The sequence below is a fragment of the Alternaria hordeiaustralica genome (genome assembly GCF_023758085.1).
Source record: "Alternaria hordeiaustralica strain BMP 2776 chromosome Unknown scaffold_17, whole genome shotgun sequence".
Taxonomy (NCBI): Eukaryota; Fungi; Ascomycota; class Dothideomycetes; order Pleosporales; family Pleosporaceae; genus Alternaria; species Alternaria hordeiaustralica.
This window is the reverse complement of record NW_026056789.1, coordinates 389,243-414,128: the sequence shown is the minus strand read 5'-3', so window position 1 is coordinate 414,128 and position 24,886 is coordinate 389,243. Positions and strand designations below refer to the sequence as shown.

Here is a 24,886-nt window from a genome sequence, read left to right as displayed (position 1 = left end):
ACGCGACATTTTCAGCCGCATACGTCTATTCCCCCAGCCTCCTCCCGGGACCCATTCCACCCCAAGCATTGCCTGTCGCCCTCGCCGCACTAGGCTGTGCAGCACCTCCCCGTCCCTGCACAACATGCCCATATCCTCTGTTCTGCACGCTGCCCGGCGCAGCACCGAACCAGCGCTTCACCATCTCAGGTGTGCGAATGTAGTTTTTGCCACCGCCAAACGTAGGCCAGATCCTTGTCAGGAAGTCGTACAAGTGTGCGGCGAGGAGACCCATAAGCTGTCCGAGAGCGGCATCGGGACCGTCTATGACAAAGGCCATGAAGAGCATAGCGAAGGGCAGGTATTTGCTTTCGAAGGTGATGACGAAGAAGGATACGGAGCGGGTGGGATTATCTTGGGCGAACGTGTATGCGTAGGCGAGCGACAGCGACGGGAGGAAGGTGTATTGGTTTAGGATGCCACCTGCTGTTGCCTTTGCGCGGACTGTTAGCACAAGTCCATCCACAGCACACCGATATCAAGACGAGAAGACGCAGGTGAACAAAGCGAAACGAATCGCGAAAGTATGTAGGGAGCCAACACCGCCTTGCGAAATGGAGAGCATTCGCAAAGCTTTCTCAAGTGACAATCCCACCATGCCTACACACCACACAAGTCCCTTTATATGATTGCGAATGACGGGACCGCATGATGTGCAAGGGTATTCTTCCTCCGTTCCAGGAACCGCTTCAGCTAGGAATAACAGGCTGGGCGGGCAGATATGCGGAGGTGATGTTGACCGAAGTCGAGAGGTCGCAGACAGTTGTGTCGATGCGATGGAAGCTATGTACGCGTGTGTGCAGTGGGTACTTACGACAATGACGCTACCGAGGAACAAAGTGTACACGAAGAAGTCGCCTGGATCCTTGAAGCGAGGCGACTCCCGCTCGATGGAGCTGCCGTACTGGTATAGAAAGTAGGGGTCTAGCAGGATGCCGAACTTCGGTTTCGTAATCAGAAACGCTGTGAAGAGTCGCCAGAGCTGCGGGAGCATCGACACCGTGAAGACATATTGGCTGACGAAGATGTAGTGATAGAGGCTGAGAAGGCCGCTGTAGCCTGCAGCCGATACAACGACTGCTGCAGCTGTGATGGTCCTGTAGGGCTTGTTAGCGATTGTGCGACGTGTTGTTTGCGCGTAGCTGGGAGTGAGGGGAGAGCTGCGAGCTGCAGCTGTCGAGCTCCTTGGAAGAGAGACGCTTACCTAGAGACGGGCGGGAGCGTCCAAAAGACATCCATCGTTACGCGGGGCTATAGCCGTTGTATACGTGAAGTCGTGAAGTCGTGAGGAGTCGTGAACGAGGACCAGCTGGTGCTGCCTGGAGAAAGAGGAGCAAGCGAATTCGCAAGGTGGCTTGAAAGGCCGCGGCGTGGGTGGGGGCGCTATGCCCTTTCGCGCTCCATCACGTCATTGGCTGCTGGAGCTCTGGCTGCAGGAACACCGGATGGAAGCTGCACCTTCTAGAAACACAGCCATGGTCGTCTTTTCATTATTACTTTACAATACCAAGTCAACAATGTAATCTCGCAGTAGATTGTTCCAGATCTCTATCACGACGAAGTGCAGCAATTCGCTCGTCATAACACGCCTGACATGACTTGCTCTCAATAGCTTCCCACAGCACACCCTTTACAGCTACGAGACGGGCCTGCTTCTGCTGCTTACATTTGCTACACGCGAACTCTGTTACTTGCTCAAATCGGAGCAGTGTCCATCCCTTGCAAAGTGCATACTGATGCGTGATTTTGCCTGAGAGACCCCACGTGCCTGCTGTACGTAGGGTTGGAGGGTCGGGATGGTTGTCGATGTTTAGTAGTTTCTTGAATTCAGTTGTCATTCTGGGAGTTGTGTAGATGGAGTTGGGGTGTTGAGTGTGACAGAAGGGGGGATGTAAAAGAATGGCCTTTTATAATTTGAAGCCATAGCAAGCTGTTTGCCCATCTCGCCCACACAAACGTCAACCTTCCGTCAAACTATACACAACTCAGAGCTCAAGAATGCGGGATCTCAGTTGCCTAGGTCCCCTTCCCGTTCGGTCCATGCACATCACTCTCAGCACCCACCCCCGGCGTCCCCCTCTCCTCATAAGAATCCTCGTACCGCCTCCAGATCTCCATATCCCTAGCAACCCGCTTGTGGTGTCGGACGGCGTGTTGGTAGTTGATCATGCGCTTATCGGCTTCCAGGTACCCGCCGAGTATCATGCCTGACATTTGTATGTACCTGGATTGGGTTAGTGGAATGGCATGGAATAGGATTGGGACAGGACGAAAGAGAGAAGGAAGAGACATACGTCTTGAACTGAACAGTAAGACCCTTGTATACAGGCGAAAAGGCGTATGCAACACCGCCTGCCACGGCGAAGAAAGCACCCCACTGTAATCCAAAGTCAGCCATCATACTACCAACCCATGTCACCTGCGTTCTTCAAGCCCCATCTTCCGAGCTTCTCTTCCACGAATCGCATGGTTATCGCCAATCCACGAAAAACCCACAGAAGAGCCAGTTCAATACAGACATGTACCAGCATACATGATAATGCGACGCACGCGACACCCTTCTCTTTTTACACAGCATCCCTAGCAAACCTCATGATGCAGAATTATTCGTCAAATGCTAATACAACAGCGCGAAGAAAGAAAAAAAGCATACCTTCGTCCCCCCAATCGCCGCCCCCTTAGCCGCCTCCCAAGCTGCCTGATTCGTCTCGTCGTCCTTTGTCAAACTACCATGTTGTCGCACCATGATAGCGATTGCGTGCGCACGTGAATCCACAGAATCCACAACCTTAAGTAATCATCTGAGAATATGGTGAAGAGAGGCCGCGATCGCAGTGGTTCAAAATGATCGCAGGCGTGGTCGTTCCAATTAGATTGGATGGTTGGATGGTTCTGTAGAATAGGGAAAGGTGCCGTGGTCGCGACGGAAAGAAGCACTTGGGAGGTGATGTCAGCCTACATTTTCGGCTGAAGCTCGGACGTGTGAGCTTGTTTAGTGGGGGCTGCATCCATGGATGTGGGGTACTGCAGATGTACATTTCAGCTCACGATCGAGAACGCGTGTTCACCGCATTCGCAACTCCAACTTGCTACCCAAATAGTCATGTGAAAATAACAAAAAAAATCCTCGAACATCTTTGTTTATTCGCTTATCTATGGTATCACAGAACCCCCCTCACAACTCCCAACCTGTTATCCAACTTTGATATGCATGTTCCCTCGCCGCCATCATATTGTTGCATGCTGTCCAGGACAGAAAGAAAGAAATAAGAAGAGGAGAAACAAAAACGCCGAATGAACCCCCCTTATCTTCGAGGGTCGCATATGCAAAATACAAAACGCGCTTTCTATATATACATGGGCGGCGAGCGATCGTCATCAGAAAGGGTGAGAAGACGCAGTATACCATGGTGCGCGGGACTCCAGGTTGAGATCATCTCCTCACCTCGTCGGAAACGGAAAAGCCCTCCTATTCTCCCCAAAACTCATCTCGAGCTCCTTCTCCAACGGCGTAACATCATAATCCACCACCTCGCTCCTCGGCGTCCCTATCCCACTCCCCGGCGTATTTAACTCCGGTAGGTAAAACTCCGGGGTATAAACACCCAGCTGAGGAACATCCTTCTCACTGGGCTTCGACTTCGACTTCGGGCTATACATATTATCCATTCCCATTCCCAGCTGGACGTCTTTCTCCCGTGTAGGAGTGCTTTCAATGGTGACTTTTTCGAGGATCTTGCCGAGACTGTTTGCGGTGTCGGGCCGCTCAAAGTCTTCTTCGTCGACGTCCATGGCGGTGGGGATGCCGTGGGCGAGGTTGTGGTTGCGTTGGAGGTATTGCTGTAGGCGGTATTCTTGGCGGGCCCAGCTCTCATCTACAAGACCGAGGGCGGCTTTGATGTCTTGGTCCGAAAGACCCATGGGGTAATTTGGTTCTTTGGAGGACTTGCCGCTGACGACGCGGTTGGTGAGGCGGCTGCGGACGGAGCTGGATTTCGAGGACGTGGGGAGCGAGACGTCGTCGCGCATGGATTTTACTTGGTCTTCGGTTTGCTTGAGGGCCATTTGCCGCGATTCTTGCATCGTGGGGAGGAAGAGGAGGGTTGTGTTGCGGTGGAGGGCGTTGACGAGGTCGGTGAAGCCGGTTAGGGCTATGCCGTTGTCTTCGCAGTAGAGGTATTGGAGGGTCGTGTTCACTTTGAGCACGTCGGCGAGGGTGCTGGCGCCTTGGACGCCGAGTTTTTGATCTATTACTGTCAGTTGATTGCCAGTAGGCATGAATGTGTGTTGACTGACATCGGATGTACAAGGCGCGCAGGGTCTTGTTGCGCTGCAAACCCCGTAGTGCTCGGTTGATGCCAACACCGAGCTTGGTCGTCTCTAGACGGGAGTCCTCTCCGGAAATGTCAAGCCATTCAAGACTGGTGTTATCAGCAAACATCTTCTCCATAGCCTGACAAGTCTCTTCGGAGGCATCGCATGGTAAGGATGCTCGTGAGATATCAAGCTGTCGAATCGTGTTATTGGCGGCCAGCGCAAGTATCATCTTGCGGAAGTCGGCGTCCTCTTCGAACTCTAGCAGGCGGAGGGTGAAGTTGGATGGGGCGAGACCTTTAGAGATCGCCCTGGTCAAGTTGTCCAGGTCTTCTTCAATGTTGTTCTCGCTGACATCCAAATGTAACTCGCGAGCTTTTCCAGGATGCTCGGTCATTGAGTGCAAGAGGTAAGCAATGTCACTTCCTGTCAAAAAGCAATGATCCAATCGTAGTTCACGGAGAGCTGACGACTGTTTGTAGTTGACAAGATAACTACGCGGTGGTTAGCAGTGATGGCAGCATGTTAAGTATGTAGAACTAACCCAGCTATTGCGTCGACCATGGCGGAGTTGAGCGAGGTGCCGCTCAGTATCAACTCCTGTAATCTCCAGCCAGCAAAGGTTTCCACCGATATCAGCGACTCAAGGCCCGAAGAGCGCGCAACATGCGACAGGTTGAGTCTGGTGAGGTATCCAAAAACGCCAATTTGAGAATCGAACATGCTCGGTGATAATCTGAACGGGTTCGACGACAGATCCAAAGCTTCGAGGGTGGTCTCCTGCGCGCGGATCGCATCCAGCACAAGAGAGAGCGACCGATCCGTTAGACCACACCCACTCAACTCAAGTCCGCGGAAGTGGCAAGCCCGCTCGACACCTGCTGCGACGAGGTAATCCAAATCTGTATCTCCAAGTTGTATTTTGTTCAATGCTATCCAATCGACATTGGTGGTCTGGTACTTGCATAGCGGAAACAGGGCTTCCACAATGCCGCAACCCTGATCTCTCGCACTGCCTCTAGACTCCCCGTGGTCTCTAGGTTTTCTTGATATGCATGAGGTAAAGTCCATTCTCCGCAGCTTTCGGTTCGTCAGGGCCAGAGCGCGAATCTCTTGCACTAGTAGACAAGATCGTTCCAGCTCTTCAATGTCCAACCGTGCATAGGTGCCGCGTTTAGTCTTGAGGCAAAGGTGCTCAGCGCCGTTGGGATCTTTCAGTCCATTCAAAACATCCAATTTTACGTCTTTGAATGAGATACCGCCAAAGGTCTCGTTGTAGCGCAAGGCACGCATGACGGCGAGCAGCTCGAGGGTATTATACTGGGGTCTGCGCAGTCCGACCGGTGGTAGGAGCTCGAATCGTGGTGCATCCTCGGCAGGGTAGGTGATCTGATAGCTGATGTTCTCTGGCTGTACATCGTAAGCGACACAATATCCAATCAAGGTTCTATCCAAAGAATCTTGGTCCATCGGATGTGGGCTTTCTTGTCGGGCAACGTCATGATACACCTCGTCTGGGACAAGGAAGTCAAAAGGTCGCGTCTCCCACTCAGGTCTGAGACTAGCTTCTATGGATCGCAGACGGACCGCAATATCCCGCGAAGCTAATGACGCCAGATGGAGAATTTTGGGGCGTTCAAGCGGCTTTCTGTGTGCTGTTAGCGGCATTCCCATAGCGCAGAAGGGTACCCACCGGAAAGTTAACTGGAAGGTATCGTCGATTTCGGTCACGCATACTTCAGTCAGCGTTAGGATACCATGCGACGACTGGGTGTTATGAGCGGCCAGTGATGGACTGGAAGACCGTTGTGAGGATGGTTTGAACAACGGAATTATGTGTACTTTGTGCACACCAATAGCAAGGAAACATACTGAAGCAGAAACTTTGGCAAGGTCATCAGTGGAGGCTCGCGTCGTTGTCTTTCCTTGCGGTCGGAGAACGACTTTGTATATGGCGTAATGTGGAGGTACATAGTCGCGTTCTGCTTCCACGACACGCGCAGCCAGATGTGAGTTGTGTGCAGAGATGGGCTTCGCGTCAGACAGCCGTGCCCTATTCGCTGCTTCCCTTATGGCCTTGAGCCATGAAAACATCTCTTCTGGGTCCCCGAACTGCAGAGTCATGGAGGAGGCGTTGTTCGTCTCGTCGTCCAAATAATAGAGCTCCAGCGCAAAGTGCGGCCGACCGTCGTCGAGATGGTATACAGCAACGATATGGCGTAGAGGTATGCCTTGGTGGCGGTCTCCAGACGATTCCGAAGCCATGGATTGAAGCTCGTGGGACGATCCGGTCGAAGGGCTGTGGCTGTGGCGGTAGTAGCTCATGCGGTTGTTCGGCGAAGGTATCCTGCGCTTGTTAGTCTTGGTATGAGCCACTGTCGACACTGGAACGCACCCAGGAAATGCTTCGATCGCTTTCGCGTGGTTCTTGAACCGGATGAGATGCTTCTCGGTCAGCACCAGGTATTCCCTCTTCTTCCTGAACATGGAGCTGCTCGTCTGGACCTCGCCATGCTGCAGCACCTGGCGATCGTGCACGTCTTCCCATATGTATTCTCCAAAGCCAGTCGATGTTCGTGTTGATGTTGCCGAGAGAGGTTCGGGGTCGTCGTCTGCGGAGAGTTTGTAGCCGCGGAAGGAGCTAAAGACGGAGCTGGCGCGCTTGAGGCTGTTTTTCGAAAGACTTGGCCGCTGCCCATCTATCGTCTCCCTGACGTGACTGCTGCCCGCTACCGTGCTGCCGTTGGTCGAGGCGGTCTCGGTGTACTGCGACACATCGGACAGGTTGGACATGAAGGACGCCGTGCGCCGCTTGCGCAGCAGATTCGAGGGCTGCGATTCATCTTTGTTGCTTTGCGACGCGAATGCATTGAGGGAGCCGCGACCAAAGATGCTCCTGCGTTTGTCTTTGGACATTCCGAGATTCCTGATCGGCGCGCGCAGCCCAGCACGAGCTCGGCGACACAACTATCGCATGCAGAGGGGCTCCTGGGGGAAGGAGGCAATTGTCGCGTCGGAAGATGAGTTCGGAAGAGCTGCGGTGGAAATTGGGGCAGAATAGCAGGGTTGGGCACAGAAAGGCGGTAGGGCCAATCACGGTGAGGGCGCAACGCGAGACAATGCGGAGGTCAACGGCGGAGCAATTAGGTGCAGCAGCAGATGCAGCAGGTGCAGACGGCGGGCTCGGCTTGGGGCGGGAGGGGGTTGGCAGGCGTGCTGTAATCACGACGTCGCATCATTCCGTGGCATGAGGACTGAAGACGTGATTTCGCCGGCCGTCTGCAGTCTTGTATGGTGCTGGTGCCCGTTCTGCCAGTGCGTAGAGGCGACGGGCTGCTACACACCGGCCCGACAATCACACGGCGTTTGCAGGGAAATGACAGGACAAGATATACGCAGCGCAGTACGGGCGAGATACGACGAGTAGGGGTGGATTCAGGGTGGGTCTCTGGTATCTCGTCGCATTCCACGCGTCCACTCCTGGCTGTACGTCACATGGTGATCGCAATGATCGCCCGGCGTTAACAAACGCCGACATATTTTCTGTGCAGTCGCGACCGAGCGTCACTTCCATCGTGTGTGCAACGCCACCCGCACGCCCACGCCGCCACGCCCCTCCCCTCCCAATGCTGCGTCGCCAGCTGTCGCCAGCCGCGCAATGGCACAGGACGCCCGTCTGCCTCTTCTGCGCTGCCCGCAGCCAGACCCGACTGAAAAACACCCGGGCCGCCCCATCCAAATCCAAGCCAGTCGGTACCAGGAAAATCGCGGTCAAGAGGAAGGGAAAGAGCTCCGATAGCCAGGAAGAAACTGTCAAGGCAGAGGATGGATCAAAATCTCTCATTGAGGCCCTTTTGGGTGACAAGAGGGCGAGGAGGCAGAAACAGGACGAAGAACGAGAGTCGATTCCCATCAGCGAGATGTTCCCCGACGACCTCAACTTTGAGGAGATCAAGGTCGGCAAACCACCGGTGCCCATGCTGTCGTATGGCCTCGACCGCGTCCTTTTCAACCCCGGTGTATATCGCCTGCAGGACCCACGCTCGCGGGTGTACAACTTCGATCCCTACCTCGAGAAGATCATGCCGGCGAACGAGTTCGACTTTGAAGCGCTGAGCGAATACAAGACCTCCTCCAAGGATGAGACTCTGCTGGCGTTGACGAAGCAGGTTGGCACAAAGTTCACAGGCTCCACCTCGAGTATGTCGAGCATGCTCCAGCACTTCCACTACGTCCTCTCAAACTTCCGCAAACTGAACCACGGCATGCTCTCCCGCCAGTTTCCTGAACCTACGCCCAGATTCTCCCGAATCACGCTTGGCCCCAGTGCCGTCTTCCTCCGATACAGGGACGGTATCTATGCCTTGGACGCCGACAAGTCTTACGATAGCCCCAACATCATGAGCTGGCTGGGTCACTCGCTAGAGAAGCTCCTCACAACCGAACGCAGCGAATTCGAAAAGTTCAGAAGGTCCAACCCAGAAAAGGCAGCCGTCGAGAAGGAGGCTGGCCGATGCTACCACTACTCGAAACAGGGTAATCTCCTGATGCGCTCGCAGCTGGATGCAATCGATCCGCGGTTACCTGGAACGGGTGTCTTTGACTTGAAGACGCGCGCCGTCATCTCGATCCGCATGAACCACAAGGAGTACGAGGAGGGCGCTGGCTACCAGCTTCGTCACAATCTGGGCGAGTGGGAGTCGTTTGAGCGCGAGTTCTACGACATGACGCGCGCAACCATGCTGAAGTACTCCCTGCAAGCCCGCATGGGACGCATGGACGGCATCTTCATCGCTTACCACAACATTGAGCGCATCTTCGGCTTCCAATACTTGAGTCTTTCCGACATGGATGCAGTCCTTCACGGCCAGCACGACACGGTGCTAGGAGACCAAGAGTTCAAGCTGTCTTTGGGTCTCGTTGATGAAATCCTTACCAAGGCCACCGCTGCATTCCCTGAAACAGTAAGCTCCCATTTCACCACCAGAGGGTCTCTACTAACATTGAATAGTCTATCCGGTTACACTTTGAAGCGCGCGAAGGCAAGACGCCGTTCATGTACGTGTTTGCCGAGCCCGTCACCGAGGAGCAAGCAGACGAGATACAAAACGCTGGAGAGGCCGCTCAGCAAGAATTTGCACGACGTGTTGTTGGTATTGGAAAGGACTCCCCTGAAGCTCAAGCCGCTTGGCAAGAAGCTCAAGACGACGTTGATGAACAAATCGGTGCAGACCAGGCCCCGCAGGAACCTACAGCACGTGAAGACGAACCTTTGACCAATATCGAAGAGTCTACTGACGACGTTGCCGAAGAAGCTGTCGAGGAGCAAGACGCGACTGCGGAGCCTGCTGAAGGCGAGGAAGCCAGCGCAGAAGATACCGTGCAGCCCGCACCAGTCCCCAAGGCACCTTTGATGGGCTGGACGTTGACTGTCCGCAGTCAGGTCAATGGAGGCTACGTGGACCGACCAGAACAGCTGAGCGAGTACGACGACTGGAAGCTTGAGTACCATCTGAAAGAGATACCCGAGGAAACACGTTGGAAGTTGTACTCAGCGCTGAAGGCGCGACGACACGAGCTTATCGGACAAGACGAGGAAGCGATCGATAAGAGTCTCAAGCACTACCGTGATGTCATCTCGCGCTACACCAACCGTGGACGCAAGTGGAGAGAGGAGCAAGACAAGCTCAATGACGCGAAGGGCGTGCAGGTCTTCCGACCACTCGGCCCTGGCTCAGACGCCGAGATCGTGGCGCCAGGCCATGAAGCTACGAAGGGGACTGAAGCTTCTGACCAGACCGAGGTCTCGCAAGAGCAGGCAGCGGAGGAGCCCTACAGTGAGGAATCGAAGCCAGACGAATCACTTTCTAAGGAAAAGAAGGAGGAAGTCTTAGATGGCTTGCCCTCGGTGCCATCGTAAAGGGGATGGTTTGGGATCTGGCGTTCTTCCCCTCTCTGGGGTCTAGACGGTAAATGGTTACATGACTGAACGTTTTAAAACATAGATGTAAGAGTATATGTACAATCACAAGGATACGGAGGTGTCGATACCAGGAAATGAAAAGATAAGAACGAGCAACGTCTTGACTACAATTTTACACATCATTCAATGCATTGTAAGATTCTCCAAAAAGTAATGTTGTGTGACGCGGGGTGGTAGGCCAACCGTTGGCATGAAGCCTGACCCCTGCTCCGCCGGCATTAGCGACATCATCGCTCCGCTGCCCGCATGCTCCTCCGCGAAGCTCGTTCTTCTAGAAGCTCCCCGCCATACAGCCTCACCTATGAGCGCGACTGTCCTAACTACACCCGACCGATACACGCCTGCCTGCTACACCTGAGCGGCTGCCGTTTGCTCGCCTTGGCACCTGCGCTGCCGTTTCCATCTCACTTGCGCCGGCGTGCTCGCCGCCCGCCCGCATCAAAGATCTCAACTGCGCCAACATTGCTATCACCACGCACGCTACACCACAAGCGCAACAGTCATGTCGGACGCCCAAATAGAAGAAAACATCGACCTCCTCTTTAATTTCGGGGTGGAACAGCTTGACAGACCGGAAGCCAGACAGCTCCTCGCGGTATGTCCAAATAGCCCGCAACCTGTTTGCGCTTTGCGACAAACCTCTAACTACGTGTGTAGAACCATGGCAACAATGTCGAGGCTGCCATGGACAAGTACTTCAGCAGCATGGACCAAGGAGGTATTTCTGCTTTGAAGACCCATCTGCGCAACTCACAGGCCAAGTGGGACGAGACTGCCTTTGCGGGGGCCGGCTACGGTATAGACGACACCAACGTTCCCAGTACGTCAGCTCAGGCTCGGAAGACTCCCTAGGACAACACGGCTGACAGTGGCGGATTTCAGCATTCAATATTGACTATGCTCCAGGTCTCGACAACTACCCCCATAGCAACGTCAATAGCAGAGCACCCACGCGCCCGCCTTCTCGAACCAGTGTCGCCTCCACGCAAGCACAAGCCGGCGATGCGCCCATACAAAGTCAGTGCAGCGAATGCGCCACGAGCATCACTTCGCAAGGGCTGACAGATATTCAGGCATTGAGGGCCAGGAGATGGGAGTTACAGGCTCTGCTAACTTCAGACCGGCTACTGGAGCAAACTACGATGCCTCTCAGTGGGCTCTAGTACCAACCACAACCGAAATCATCGCCGACCCTATCCCGAGCCAGCGAAAGCGCGAAGAAGGGCAGCCCGCTATCCTGAAGCCGTCGCCAAACTTCAACTACCTTCCCAACCTCATTCCTATACTCCATTCGATACCGCTGTTCCGAAACGCGCTGCTGTGTCCGGGCGTACTACGCAATGATTACTGGCAGGGCGACAATTGGTGGAAAGGCAATCCCACAGCAACCGCGCGCATCTTCGAAGACGGCACTGGACTTTCGGAAGCTTACAACCTCGAGATACTTCACGAGACACAGCGACTCATGGCATTTCTAGATAATACAGACCGGATTTACGGGTCGGTCAACGGGCTGCTCGAGTCGGAGGCTTGGAGAGAGCAACCACCACTTGACGACCCGGACGACGATTTGCTCAAGTTCCTGGTGACGTGGAGTTTCGCCTTCCAGAGCCAGGTCCCGAATGCCGATTTGAACGGTCATCTTAAATCTACCTTCGACGTCGCTGGAACCACTCAAGAGAGCTTTGTGCTTGACGCCGCCGTCACACGCAATAATCTTCGGCCCGACTTCAACTTATACGATGTCCTGGATGATTCACTCTTCGCTTCGGCTGGAGCCAGTGCGCATATTCGCGAAGCGAGTAACGTGCTGATACTCCGCCTGACCTCATCAAATACCCAGACGTCTGACCTGGGATGTCATATTCCAGCCACCCTATACATCGATCGGTACCTCGAGAAGAACAAACATGTCATCGATAGTATGTACAGCGAGATCACGCAGCATGAGGAACAACTAGTCTCGCTCAAGACGCAGGTGGAGAGACTAAAGTACCACACCCCGAAAAAAGCAGGCGCAAAGAGAGTTGAGTCGCTGCAACTGCTCAAAACAAGTATGACTGCGTTTGAGCCTGAAAGTCCTGGTGGTTCTCCCAAGGATACAGAAGTACTAGCTCAACTGCAGGGGCTTTACAACAGCATAGAGAGCAAGCTTGCGACCCTGGAAGAGCAGACCGAACAAGCGCAGAAGGCGATTTTAGACATCTCTGGGCGATTCAAGCCGCGCGTAGACGGGAGCGCTGACGAAGCCGCAACCACCGACGACCAAACCATGGACACTACGACTGAGATGACTGAGAAAGTGGAAGAGAAGGCCTCAAAGCCCGTTGAGCCCGTTTACCCAGAAGGCCAGGCCCCGGAGGACGCCATGAAGCGCCCATACCAACTCTGGGGCGTAGCTACGCGTCGGGACGTAGTCTACGTCCGCCACCCGGACATCAAATCCGACATCCCCAACGCAACCCAATGGTGGCGCATGCAATACGACAGCGAATCCGCTAATCCCGTCATTCGCCGCGACCCCCTCTCCCTGCAAGAAGTCATCGAGCGCGCCACGACCGAAGCCGGCTCCGCCCTGCTGGTCTACGCGAACGAAGACGCTACTGCCGCCGAGCCCCTGCCGCTGCCCAAACCCCTTCAAGATTTCGCGAAGAAGGACAACCTCAACTTCCTCCACGAGTTACAGGAGAATGCTACAGGATGGGAAGGCTATGGCGATTACGGCAATACAGCAACAGGCGGGTGGGATAACACCAACCCCCCTGCCTTTGAAGACAACGGTTGGAGTGAGATCAGCGCTAAAGAATTCAACAGCAGCAGCCGTCCGCGCAACGATTCGAACATGAGTTCCGCGACACTTACCCCCAACACGGAAATCGACGACGACGCGCCTGTTACGCAGGAAATGGTCGAGACGAACCGTGGTGGTGGTGCTGGGACCCTGAGCAGCGCCAGTAGCGAGACGGTTGGTCGCGGCGATGACCTCATGGATATTGATGCTGGAGGGAACGAGAAATTGCAGAGTCATGTGAGGTTCTCGGATGTGGATATGGAGGATGTGGATAGTCAGGATAGGGCGAGGGTGCAGCGCGTGGATGTCTTGGAGAAGAAGGGTGGTTAGGAAATACCCAGCGATGGTCCTGATAATTGGGATGATGACGATTGGTCGGAAGATGAGCAAGATGTCGATGGTATGGTTAATCCGGACGAGGACAAGGACGATTGCGACATCGATGCGTGGATGAGTCGGCCTTGAGAATGCGGATGCGGATGCATAGTACGGCGTGTTTTTTGGAATGGGTGGTGCTATTAGCGGCATGGTTGGATTCGGTGTTAAGAAGCGAGGGTGCTTGGTTTAGGGAGGTTGTGGATTGGCTGATTAGTATGACTGGTCGGGTAGGATATCCACATTCCATGGTTCCAAAAGTTGAGTTTTTTGCGCGCACGTGTGATGAGGCTACGCTGGAGAGTATATAAACTGCGCAGTTCTTCCCTTCTCTTGGTTTCTTGTTCATCACACTTCCACATCCTTTTTTACCAAAATTCATACACGATGATCTCATGGTTGCCCTGTCCTCCTTCTTTTCGAAAAGACCACCAGTTGCCACCGTTTTTCCCAACTCATTTCGAAAAATGCACAGTTTATGCACATATGGCGCTGTCCTCGCCGTGTGAGCTCAAAACATCGAAACGCATACTCCATGGACCTCGCCGTCCGGACACCAAAACTGACCCGGTAGGAATGCATGGTTCTCCTGTTCCGGGCGTCCAAAAAGTCTCCGACGATTCTGTTATGATTCCTGCTTTTGGAACTTCGAAAACACGATTGTCGGAATTCATGGGCTGAGCCTTTACACACCTCACCACGACATTGCGCGGTGTTCCCGTCCGACCTCAACGAGGATGCGTGGCTGTCTGCCGAGCTCAAGCAGTTCATCTTCGAGCACTCATACCACTAGCGGCTGAACCTTTACACACCTCACCACGACATTGCTCGGTGCTCCTGTCCAAAAGGATGAATGTTCTCAACCATGGAGAGTGGCTGCCAGCCGAGCTCCAGCAGTTTATCTTCGAGCACTCGTATCACTAGCGACCACGTCGCCATCAAGGGTACAGCTCGATTCGTCCGAAAATGTATTCCAAATGGCGTATGGTTTTGTCCATCGAAGGTGTCAAGAAAACCAAGCATGAGTCGAGATCCGCGGACGCGCGGGGATATCAACTTCCCTCGACGTCCCGGTTTTTCTCTTCTTCAACATACACTCCGGTTCTTTTTTACCAAAATGGGAACAGCTAATCACCATGTGCTCTGCCTCTTCCTCCAAAGAGTCAACAAAAACCTCAAATGAGCCCGCTCTTCCTGCCTCGTCTTCCAAGAAACACCAGAGAACTCGTATGTGCGAGTGCGTCTCCAAAAATTCTGAATGGACTGTTCCATGTGCGGAGAAGACCTCTTGCTCCTAAAACAGGACCATCAACCCGCCATGGTGCCTGTCGTCCCGGCACCTGGAGCCTACTTCGCACCCTTCGGATCGAAACCGACGGGTCAATTTCGTATGTGTTCGGCAACACCTCGGAAGATACTGGAAAGAATCAAAGTATGCGCAGTTGTCGCCATGAACTGCTCGGCTTCCCCCGCTTGCACTACACGACGCGGAGTGTACAAAAGCCGCTCTTGAAGCGTACATGGTATCTTCTATCATCCACATTCAATCCGTGGACTCCAAAAAGGCCAGGTTCTATTTCGATGGGGTCCGCCTACTGGTTTCGCACAAACAAAAATACGACTTTGCTTTAAAACATGTTTTCGACAGACCGAAACAGCGACAAATTCTGCCCATGAGCGGCATCTGCGCTCTCGAAAACATCATTGGAGTTCCGGATGTGTCGGCTTTCGGCTTCCAGCTCAACAGTACACCCAAATCAAGAAGTCTTTCTTCCGGCTCGGCAGTACACCCAAATCAAGAAGTCTTTCTTCCAGCGCGGAGAAACCCGCTTCGACCTTGGCGGTGGTGTTGAGGCTCTCAAGGACGTCTTCTTCTATCGACAACACGCAACTCCACCTATGATTCACTAAAACATCAATCACCCACTTACCATGGTGTCTGGCTCTTCTGAAAGAGGAGATTCAGTCTGACATGGCCTTCCGACTCAAAACACGACCAGATTTGTTTATGTGTGCGCTCCGGCTCCGGCATACAACAAAACAATAATCACGGGTTTTACTTGCTATGGAGAAAACCCTGAAGCCGTTGTCTTTATAGCAAAATATTTGGATATCAATTCTATGGTGTTCTGCTTTTGGTGGGACGGGTCGCCAACGGCACCTTCTGGCGTGCTCAAGAGCTCACCCGCGCTATTGGCCAAGTCTTCAACTGTAACCCGCCTCAGTTCGATGGCTTCCTGCGCTACTCAAAAGATGAGGATAGATGTGCATGACTCTCTGGTCTGGAGGAACGAGGGTGTGAGCGGATGCTGGGGTTCTACTTCGACGACCATAAAAGGGTCGCTGTGTTCACTTTGTACTATCAATATACTTTATCTGCTTTTAACGTACACCAAAACGAGGGGAGAAAAAAGCTATGGCGTTCTGCTCTTCTCAAAAACACTACTGCAGACTTCGATGGCTTCTCGGCCTGGTGCATTAGCATATTCGATAGATGACATAGTTCGAATTCAACCCCAATCCAAAAAACATTATCATCTTATTACAAGGCTAGAATTCTATGTGATGTTTCCTCCTATTAAAAACTGTCTACTCTTACCTCATGACCTCCTGCCCTTCTCAAAGGTCTTGTTTCAACGCAAGATGGCGTCTCGGACCGAAACAATGCTCAACACAGGGGATAGCAGAGTCTGACCTCACACTCACATATAAAGCCACCTTTGTTCTTGCCTTCTTCCTTCGACACACTACACACTTTCCCTTCCTTAACACCAAAAATGACATGACTTCCCACTTATGGCTTTGCGGGCTTCTTTCAAAATCACCGTCACGTCCAGCGATGAGTGTCCGACCAGAAAGCCTCGTGAACCGTAACGATGACGAGGCTCCACTTCGGCCTCAAACATAAAGCCCGCCGTCTACTCGCTCCCTCCCTTGACTGTTACTCTACACTTCTACTTTGTACATACCAAAACTAAGTTGGTCATCCGTCATGGGTTTGCGGACTTCTCCCAAAATCAATCGCATTATTGTCCAATGACCTGTAAACACGCCAGATGAAGCTCAGAGTACTGGCGAGCGGTGAAAGCCACCCCAGGAATCCAAAAAGGCAGCTGAAGTGCCGAATGTTGCCGTGTGTTGACTGTTGAAATTATGGAACCCGGAGCACATGATGGATGCTGGTACCAAGGAGTGCATATACCGTATCCCCACCTCGGGTCCCCTATAAAAGCTACCTCCTTCCTCGCTCTTCTCTTCCTTTACAACACACTTCCACTATTTTAAAATACCAAAACAGAGCACCATGTAAGCCATGGCTCTCCGGTCTTCTTCTTTTCCAAAACGACCATGGTATCCGACAATGACTTTGCGGTCGGCGAAAGACTTTAATGTCTTCCAACCTTATCCATACTTTATACCAGATCCTAAAAACAGATTGATAAAGTACATGTCAATTGGTCGAAAGGAAGCAGCAAAACGAACACCATATGCGGCAAGACGTGCTAGAAAAATACACCAACGCATTTCATGTGCGGTTGAAGTCGTCAAAGACTTACATCTTCGACCTGTGAGCGCGCAGCGGGGGGACTGCATATATAAACTTCTTGTCTTTGCTGCCTCCTTCTTCTTTATCCACATATTTGTATTCCGCATATCCAAAAAGACGATGCTAGGACGCATGAGCACCGTCTCTGCCGTCTCCAAAACACAAATGAAACCACAATATGGTGTGCTATTCGAAATCGTCAAAAACGTTTACGTTCAAGCTCATGAGTGGCGATCGGGGGGAGTGAACATATAACTGTCGTCTTCGCTGCCTCTTTGCTCTTTATCCACACATTCTTATTCCGCATATCCAAAAACTTAGAACACAAGAACGATGGCAGCCGTCTTGCCGGTATTCTAAAAGAAAATTAAGCAGTATTATGCTGTGCTGCTGGAAGTCTCAAAAATCGCAAAGCCACATCTTTATGAGCACGCAGTGAGCGGGGTATATATAAACCTCCCCTTTGCGCTGCCTCCTTCTTTCTTATCTACACATTGCCAATTCCGCATATCCAAAAAACTCTGGAGCACAGCTTCATGGCAAGTGTCTCTTCCCTCTTCCAAAAAGAGAGACAAGCTTAACGATGGCGAGCTTGCGGGCTTCTCTGCAATCGAAAAGGGCATTCAAGGTTATAATGAAAGTAGTGAAGCTGTCCAAACATGCTATGTGATGAACTCATGGCCAGAACTCCGGTCCGGTGGACTCAAAAGACAAATTCCTTCGTGGCATGTGGGTGCGTTGGGAGTGTTGAAAGACTACACCAATGTCTTGATGCTTGCCTCGTTCTGCGATTCGTTTGCTGTGGGTGTATAAAGCGTCGCTCACAAATCGTTTTTTCTCTCTTCAATTACCTACAGTGTTCTTGTTGAACCAAAAAGATCAATCATCATGCCGCATGTTCTTTGCGCCTGGTCTTCTAAAAATGGAACGCACGGAAGGCATATGTTCAAAAGCCGTCAATGAAGGGCTCATCAGATGGTGCGACATCTGCCGAGCTATCTCTGTCACCAAAAGTCTGGAGCCACATTATAATGGCGTTGCCCTGCTGTGTAGAGGCAAGCGAGAAGACTTCAAAACCAAAACAGTCCTATGTTGCTCGGACTCGACCATAGGCTGCTGTTACATTCATTCCTATCATCGTGAGAACGTTCTCGTCGTCTCTTCCGGCTGAGTCCATCGTCATTACTATCGCACCCTCGCGTCCCTCTTAGCCCTGCATCTCAATTCCTCCACTCCCGTGGATTACCTCACCCGTACAATAGCTTCCCAACGGGCTAGCAAGATGCACATAACACGTCGCCATCTCGACCGGCATGCCCGGACGATTCAGTGGGCAAGCACCTACACCCAACGAATCCATCGCATCAGCCGGGTTGTTCTTCGTCGCGGGCTGAAGCGGCGTCCAGATAATGCCCGGCGCAACAGCATTAACACGGATTCCGTTTGGCGCTTGCTGCTGCGCAAGACCGCGAGTGAAGGTCACGATGGCGCCTTTTGTAGAGGCGTAGTCGAGGAGCATGGGGTTGGACATGTAGGATGCGACTGAAGCGCTGTTTACGATGCAGTCGCCGCGCTTCATGTGTTTGAGCGCGTATTTGGACATGGCGAACATGGAGATGACGTTGGTGTGGAAGGTCTTTTCGGTTACGTCCAGGTCGATTTCGGTTATGTCTGTGCAGGCTTCTTGCATGGCGGCTGTTGTATCGTTAGTTTGGATTGGTGATGTGAATGAAGTAACGTGATCTTACCGTTGTTGACAAGTACGTTCAGCTTGCCGAAGACCTTCATGTGTTGCTCAACGGCTTGCTCGCAGTTCTTCCTCTCCCGCAGGTTGAGTTGCATGAGGTTTGCTTTGCGGCCGGCTTCTTCGATCTTCTTCTTGACGTATTGCGCATCCTCCTCCTCTTCGGGCAAGTACACGATGCTGACATCGGCGCCTTCTCTTGCGAATAGGATCGCTACAGCGCGTCCGATACCAGAGTCTCCACCTGTGATCAACGCGGCCTTGCCTTGCATCAAACCACGACCCTCATACTCCTTGAGGTAGGGTTTCTGGTTCTCGTCCCAGAACTCGAGACGCGACCATTCTGCTTTTTGATCGGTCTTTGCGTCTAGACCAGGGCCGCCTTCTTGGTTTTGAGGTGTGATCTCTGTGGCAGGGTATGCGGTAACTGGGCCCTTGTTGTCGCTCATCTTGAAGGTAGTGTGACTAAAGGTACGTGTAATTGGCCTGAATAGGATAGAAGAGGTGATTGGCTTCCGGAAAACAAAGTTCGAAGATCTGATGATGGTTGATTTGAACATCTCTGTCGATCGGGGGGTAGTAATTGTAGGGGCCGGTTTTGGTGGGGTTGAGATTTGATGCGATCGTCATCGAGCGTCATCGTTGGAATTCAACACCACGTCACGACGCTGAGTCTGGACTGAGGCTTTTGAAATTGTTTATTAACCGGTGCATAGAAAAGCGATAAAGAGGACACCAGGCGTGCATGGGCTTACCCATCTGATCGATGGAAGTCGCGTTCTCTGCTCCAAACGCGTCTGAGCCGCTTCGCAGGTGTGCGTGCGTGCACAGATCATCCACGTCGGCAAAGCAACGACACGCTCACAATCGAGGAGAACCTTGAACGAACACCTGCTGGAGGGACGAGGGCCAAGAGTATCGGGTCCGGGACGTATAAGGATATAGTAACTGGAAGATACAACAGCGACCAATCTTAAGTCCCGTATTCAAGCTTCTTTTGCGAAGCTACCTAGGTGATCAGGCATGGAGCATCATTCTTGCCCCCAGCCTCCCGTCGGCAAGGGTGTAACGAAGGCTTGCACGTCCATGGAATGATGATAAGGTCTTGTTGATGCAGGTCGGTCACCGCAGCTCTTCGACTACCCGACGTCTCGCGTTCCAACCTAGGCCCGGCCAAGCGTCCGCTAACTTTCACGCAAGCTGAGTTTTCTCATGACCAGTCTGCGCAGTGGCAGGCCGACGACAGCATTTCGAAACTATGTGCCGCGCATTTCATGCTGCTTGAAGAGAACAGAGGAGAAGATGGAGAGTTTCAGGGTCTTGGAACCTTCGTCATGATTCCATTGGAAGGGGGCGCCATGGCCCTTTCAGGATTAGTCCGACGACCTTACCCCACAGCCCCTGATCCGTGCCGCCTTCCGCTTCCCGTGTCACCTCACCGTTTGTTCTCCGAGTACTCTGCATCAACGCAGACCTAACCGCCATTGTCTGTGATCCTTGTGAATACTTGAAAGTGCTTCTCGAACAACATTACTCTCTTCAATCGCCATGGACCCATCACTCGAAAGTGATGTTCTAAACCGAAGATCGTTAATTCTAACGTACCGAAATTACAAAAACGACACGGAGTACATCGCTGGTTGGCTCGCATGGACATCGGGGAAATGCGGATACATCAGAGCTATCAACGAGCCGGAGCCTCAGCAGAAGGCGCCGCGGAAGAGGGGAAAGGCAGGCAAAGCTCGTAAGCCAGCCACGAAGACGCCGGAGCCTGTGACCCCAGCTCAATATCCTATACGCGTCTTCGAGTTCGTAGAGATGGCTGAACATATTGCTTCATTTGATCCCAAGATTGAAGTCCCAGCTGCGCTACAACAGGTGTTTGACCGAGTGATCTTAGCTCGGAGCAAAGTGGCCAGTTGGTTCGAGAAAGGGCACTCGACCGATTACGTCAGCAACCACAGGCACTCCTACTTTATCACCGTTCTGGAAAAGGCGGCAAAACTGCTGAAGCCTCTGATACCAGAGACGCCAGTAGTTTCTGAGAACATCAAGTTACAAAACAGGTTCGCCGGGCTTACGGTCGAAGAGACGGACCCACTGGACGATCTCATCACCGAAGTTAAGGAGAAGCAATTGCCCAAAGTCGACCCTATCCCGATTGAGCAAGACGAGGAGAGTCTCGAGTACGACTTCTTCTTCGCTATCGCGACATTTCTTGACGAGATCTACGACGTGCGAGCATGGATTGTGCGAGAGTGGGATGAATATCGGCAGACAGGTGACGGCCTCACACGCGCGGCAGTGCTTTCCAATACAGCCGTCGACCTGGTGCGATCTGCTGAGAATCAATTCGATCAGATGCTCGTTCGTCCCAAGAAGTAAGGCTAAGCCATTGCAGTGCCCGTATACACAAGCTGACGAAGATGATTAGATACCCCGCCAAGGAATACCCTGTTTGGACTCTTCCGGCACTGCTCTATGCTCGCTTGCATGATTTCTGGGACGGCGATATCAAAGATAATGTCGATAAACTCGTCAAGCCGTCTATGAGAATCCAGCCAAACGATCATCCGTGCGAGCAGGAGACATATTGCATGTGGCACGTCTATAGCGGCCTAAAGGTATTTTTGTTATCACAGACGGGCCCACTTCACACTCGACAATCTCACATAACGCGAGAGTCATTCGGTAGTAACGCAGACAAAATAGCCCTGGAGGTCTTTGAGACCCTGGAATGGGCTCAGTTCTTCGGCGTCGCAAGTCATCCCCATCTGTCTCATTTCGCTGTCGACGAGACTGCTCGGGGCATCAAACACATGATAACTTTCAAAGAGATTCCTATATGGCTCACTGTAGCGGTACAGATGTTCTTTGACGTTGAGTCGGTGTTTCAAGAGGAGGGCACGCTTGCAGCGCCTTTTCGCGAGTACAAAGAAACTGTTCGTAAAGCCGCGAAGGATTTCTCCAAAATTGATCCTATCTCCAAAATTGATCCTATCGAGCGGCCATTCAAGGGATCTGCGGATTCCGACAAAAAGATAGCCTCGCTCTATCAGAACATGCGTAATATCTTGAGCGACCATCAAGACTACGCGATTCGTGATCGCTGGGGAAGATTCATCCGGAAGATCAAGGAGGACAAGTATGAGCCACTGAGTAAAACTGTAGACGAGCCGGATTACGGTACGTTTGGATCATACTGGTGTTACAAGAGGGCTAAAACTAACTTGCGACAGTCTTGAAAAGGCATCCGATCCGCTGCGGGCTTCTGAAGTACGAACTACAGCTACAGCTTAATCACAGAGCTTCCAAAATCGAGCATATGGCGGGCGACATTCTTTACATGGCCTGGCTGTATGTTGCGGTAAGCCGGATACTGCACCCGGAAATGCCCCGATGGCCTGACATGGAATATCTACTCAACGGTCGACAAGACAAGCTATTCTTCGGCGAATGGCCAAAGACTCTCGACGAAGTGGGTAAGAAGATTGATCTCGGACGCGGCTACTCCATTGCCAATAAGGCGAGCAATCGGCGTTCAAAGAAGGACACCTGGGACAACAAGCAAATGCGCCGACTCGACGACCCAACTGTGATCGGAGAACTGTTTTTGAAGCGGATGGGTGCGGAACCCAAATCAACAGCAGAAGCCCACGAATGGGTGATGAAGTTAGTCAGCCTGGTGTGCAAGCCCGAGTCGCAAAGGATCTTGGACCGACAAGAAAACTTACCCCAAGGTACTTACGAAACATCGGAATTCTTGAAGTCCGTGGAGTTGCAACGCGAGCCCTTAGCCTTGCTCGGAGAGATTCGCCAGTGGCTCCTAGCGGATGAAAACGACCTGCACTTCGACTGGTTCGGTATGTTGTCTACCTGTACAAACATCTGGAAGACAATCATGCCGGCATTTCGCAAGAATCCCGTGTTCAAAGACGACCCTAACATCTACAACTGGAACGTTAATACTGTAATCACTGTACTCAAGACAGAATCTATCGCGCAAGACATGGGTACGCCTATGCCAATCTTTGAGGCGGTTTGGGAAACTTTAAAGCAGTTCATCCAGATCCCAGTATCAAAGGAAAGCGGCAGCAAAACATGGAAGGGCGATCTACATTTGGCCAAGCTTGTAGATGTTTGCAACCCTGCGATGACGTTGATGAACCCAGGGCCTGTCAGCTTCATGAATCTCTATGCAAACTGGAGTGATGAAGACAAGAGAGACTCTCGTGTGGGCAGAGCAGTTTGGTATGCAATGCAGGCATTTGGTGCTAGGACCGGGAAGGAGAAGAACACCAGAGAGAGCGTGAAAGAAGAGACAGATGGTGAAGAGTCAGTCAGCGAGATATCAGCCGCCGAGGAGCCTGTCGACGAGGAACCAGCCGACAAAGAGCCAGTGAATGATACACCCGCGGATGAGGACGAACCCAGCGAGCACTCAGGCAGCCAAGACGATGAGACGGCTGAAATCGACGAAGCAGCTTCGGATGCTGGTAGTGGCATCAGTATTCAGGAATTCTCTTTGGACCTTAATGCGCTAGCTAGCCAGTACAAGAACGGCGGCAACAACATCATCTTCATGGGCAACAAAATGAAAGCGCCGGTAGCCATCAGTCGCGCGCAGATGGGCCAGCTACGTACGGCACCCAATGGGGACTTGATATTGCCCGGCGGACCCCCAAGCCGGTCATCTCGAGTACAAATGCTACCCCCACGGAAGTCGAAGCGTGTTCGTGGTGTTCGTGCAATAGCTACGACGGAAGATGCCCCCGATCTGTGTGCTTGCGGTCTCAGTCGGTACGGAGTGAGTGTAAGGCCGATAACGACAATGAACACCAAGGCAGCGAAAGTGGAGCACCAATGTATGGGAGCGCTATTCGAAGGGATCGACGTGCCGGATCGTGATCTTGGAGACGCTATCAAGGTGACACGACGCAAAATTCGAGGTTCGTAAAGTTGGAAAGAAGGAAAGCAGACTCGGAGCTCGTGGCATGGGACCGCGGAGGTAGCATAGCTAGTCAATGTATGTAGTCGACCACGATGTCTTCAGCACCTAGGTTTCCTGCTAGCGTTCGCTCCATGATACAAACAACCTTTTTCGAAACACGCTCTTACAGCAACGGCAGTGACGACATTGCGAACGTACCACGTACTGCCAGGTGCTCGCTGGAGATCCATCGCACCGGGCTTCTAACCTTCGGCTTTCCTTGCACCTACTAAGGCTCACGGTAAACAACCACGAGCACGACCTCAGCGCATGCCAGAACGTTTGCATTGGAATGCTGCAGCAAGATGCAGATCAAAGCCAATGCAGTTGCACGATAGACGCTGGAAATGAAGTTCTCGTACAAAACCAATACCCGGGTGCGTGTCTTCGCTAACAGAGACATGCCGACGGACGATCAGGTAGGTTACCGCTGCTAATACCCATGGGATTGTTTCCGAGAAGCAATTTACATGCAGGTTGCACGCGGCGCAGCTTCTCAAGATCATCAGGAACACTTCAATGCGTTGCTTTTGATGGACTATTGTACCATACTTGGACGATTGGGCAACAGCGACCCAGGAAATTGCATATGGCCTGCGCCACGAAATGACGCTGGAACAACACTCCAAGATACCAGGCGTACAACATAGAGTTTCTGTCTTTACTGGCATGCCATGCGTTCGCTTGTTCGAACTGTCGAAAGGAACGGAAAATGACCTGGAGAGCCGCTAAAGTCCAACTGTGGTGTTCGGAAGGTATACACAGCGGGGCGCTTGATGGGCGTCTGCGATGTTACTAATCGTGCGACTACCATATTTGACTACCTTGTTTGGTAATCTCCATACGTCAGTAAGCTAATGCCGACGCCGCACACTCCCTACCGATAGTCGTCACGGCCGGTAAACTTCCAAGATGCGCTCGCATGCATCCGAATCCTCCGGATCAGACGGGCGCATAACTCAACGAGGAAGGTCAGGCCCTCCTCGTGGCGACATGTCGATCGTTGAGCGGAGAGCCAGCATCTGGACCAGAGTGGAGGAAAAGTACCAAGGCTTTCGGCAGTGCTCACGCGTGTCGCTCGTATTACTAGGGAGGCCGGAAAG

The 24,886-nt window shown here is 52.4% G+C and overlaps 7 protein-coding genes across 7 annotated transcripts; 3 read left to right on the top strand and 4 right to left on the bottom strand.

The window, feature by feature from the left end:
- Positions 1 to 25: 25 nt before the first annotated feature.
- J4E84_007658 (uncharacterized protein) lies at positions 26 to 1,877 on the bottom strand (the record flags this gene model as incomplete). The annotated part of the gene is made up of 3 exons (XM_049390240.1): positions 26 to 472; positions 854 to 1,136; positions 1,774 to 1,877. The coding sequence occupies 3 exons, from the start codon at positions 1,875 to 1,877 to the stop codon at positions 26 to 28; spliced, it is 834 nt and encodes a 277-aa protein (XP_049242093.1).
- A 178-nt stretch (positions 1,878 to 2,055) lies between these two features.
- On the bottom strand, positions 2,056 to 2,785 carry J4E84_007657 (uncharacterized protein; the record flags this gene model as incomplete). Its single annotated transcript, XM_049390239.1, has 3 exons — positions 2,056 to 2,263; positions 2,334 to 2,416; positions 2,693 to 2,785. The coding sequence occupies 3 exons, from the start codon at positions 2,783 to 2,785 to the stop codon at positions 2,056 to 2,058; spliced, it is 384 nt and encodes a 127-aa protein (XP_049242092.1).
- A 695-nt stretch (positions 2,786 to 3,480) lies between these two features.
- J4E84_007656 (uncharacterized protein) lies at positions 3,481 to 7,269 on the bottom strand (the record flags this gene model as incomplete). The annotated part of the gene is made up of 5 exons (XM_049390238.1): positions 3,481 to 4,286; positions 4,336 to 4,847; positions 4,898 to 6,001; positions 6,047 to 6,700; positions 6,749 to 7,269. The coding sequence occupies 5 exons, from the start codon at positions 7,267 to 7,269 to the stop codon at positions 3,481 to 3,483; spliced, it is 3,597 nt and encodes a 1,198-aa protein (XP_049242091.1).
- A 710-nt stretch (positions 7,270 to 7,979) lies between these two features.
- Positions 7,980 to 10,273, top strand: J4E84_007655 (uncharacterized protein; the record flags this gene model as incomplete). Its single annotated transcript, XM_049390237.1, has 2 exons — positions 7,980 to 9,317; positions 9,365 to 10,273. 2 exons carry the CDS (start codon positions 7,980 to 7,982, stop codon positions 10,271 to 10,273), a joined length of 2,247 nt encoding a protein of 748 aa, XP_049242090.1.
- A 565-nt stretch (positions 10,274 to 10,838) lies between these two features.
- J4E84_007654 (uncharacterized protein) lies at positions 10,839 to 13,457 on the top strand (the record flags this gene model as incomplete). Its single annotated transcript, XM_049390236.1, has 4 exons — positions 10,839 to 10,931; positions 10,994 to 11,156; positions 11,243 to 11,353; positions 11,410 to 13,457. The coding sequence occupies 4 exons, from the start codon at positions 10,839 to 10,841 to the stop codon at positions 13,455 to 13,457; spliced, it is 2,415 nt and encodes an 804-aa protein (XP_049242089.1).
- Positions 13,458 to 18,256: 4,799 nt separating this feature from the next.
- Positions 18,257 to 19,242, bottom strand: J4E84_007653 (uncharacterized protein; the record flags this gene model as incomplete). Its single annotated transcript, XM_049390235.1, has 2 exons — positions 18,257 to 18,744; positions 18,798 to 19,242. 2 exons carry the CDS (start codon positions 19,240 to 19,242, stop codon positions 18,257 to 18,259), a joined length of 933 nt encoding a protein of 310 aa, XP_049242088.1.
- Positions 19,243 to 20,341: 1,099 nt separating this feature from the next.
- On the top strand, positions 20,342 to 23,750 carry J4E84_007652 (uncharacterized protein; the record flags this gene model as incomplete). The annotated part of the gene is made up of 4 exons (XM_049390234.1): positions 20,342 to 21,174; positions 21,228 to 21,417; positions 21,661 to 21,979; positions 22,033 to 23,750. The coding sequence occupies 4 exons, from the start codon at positions 20,342 to 20,344 to the stop codon at positions 23,748 to 23,750; spliced, it is 3,060 nt and encodes a 1,019-aa protein (XP_049242087.1).
- Between the last annotated feature and the right edge of the window lie 1,136 nt (positions 23,751 to 24,886).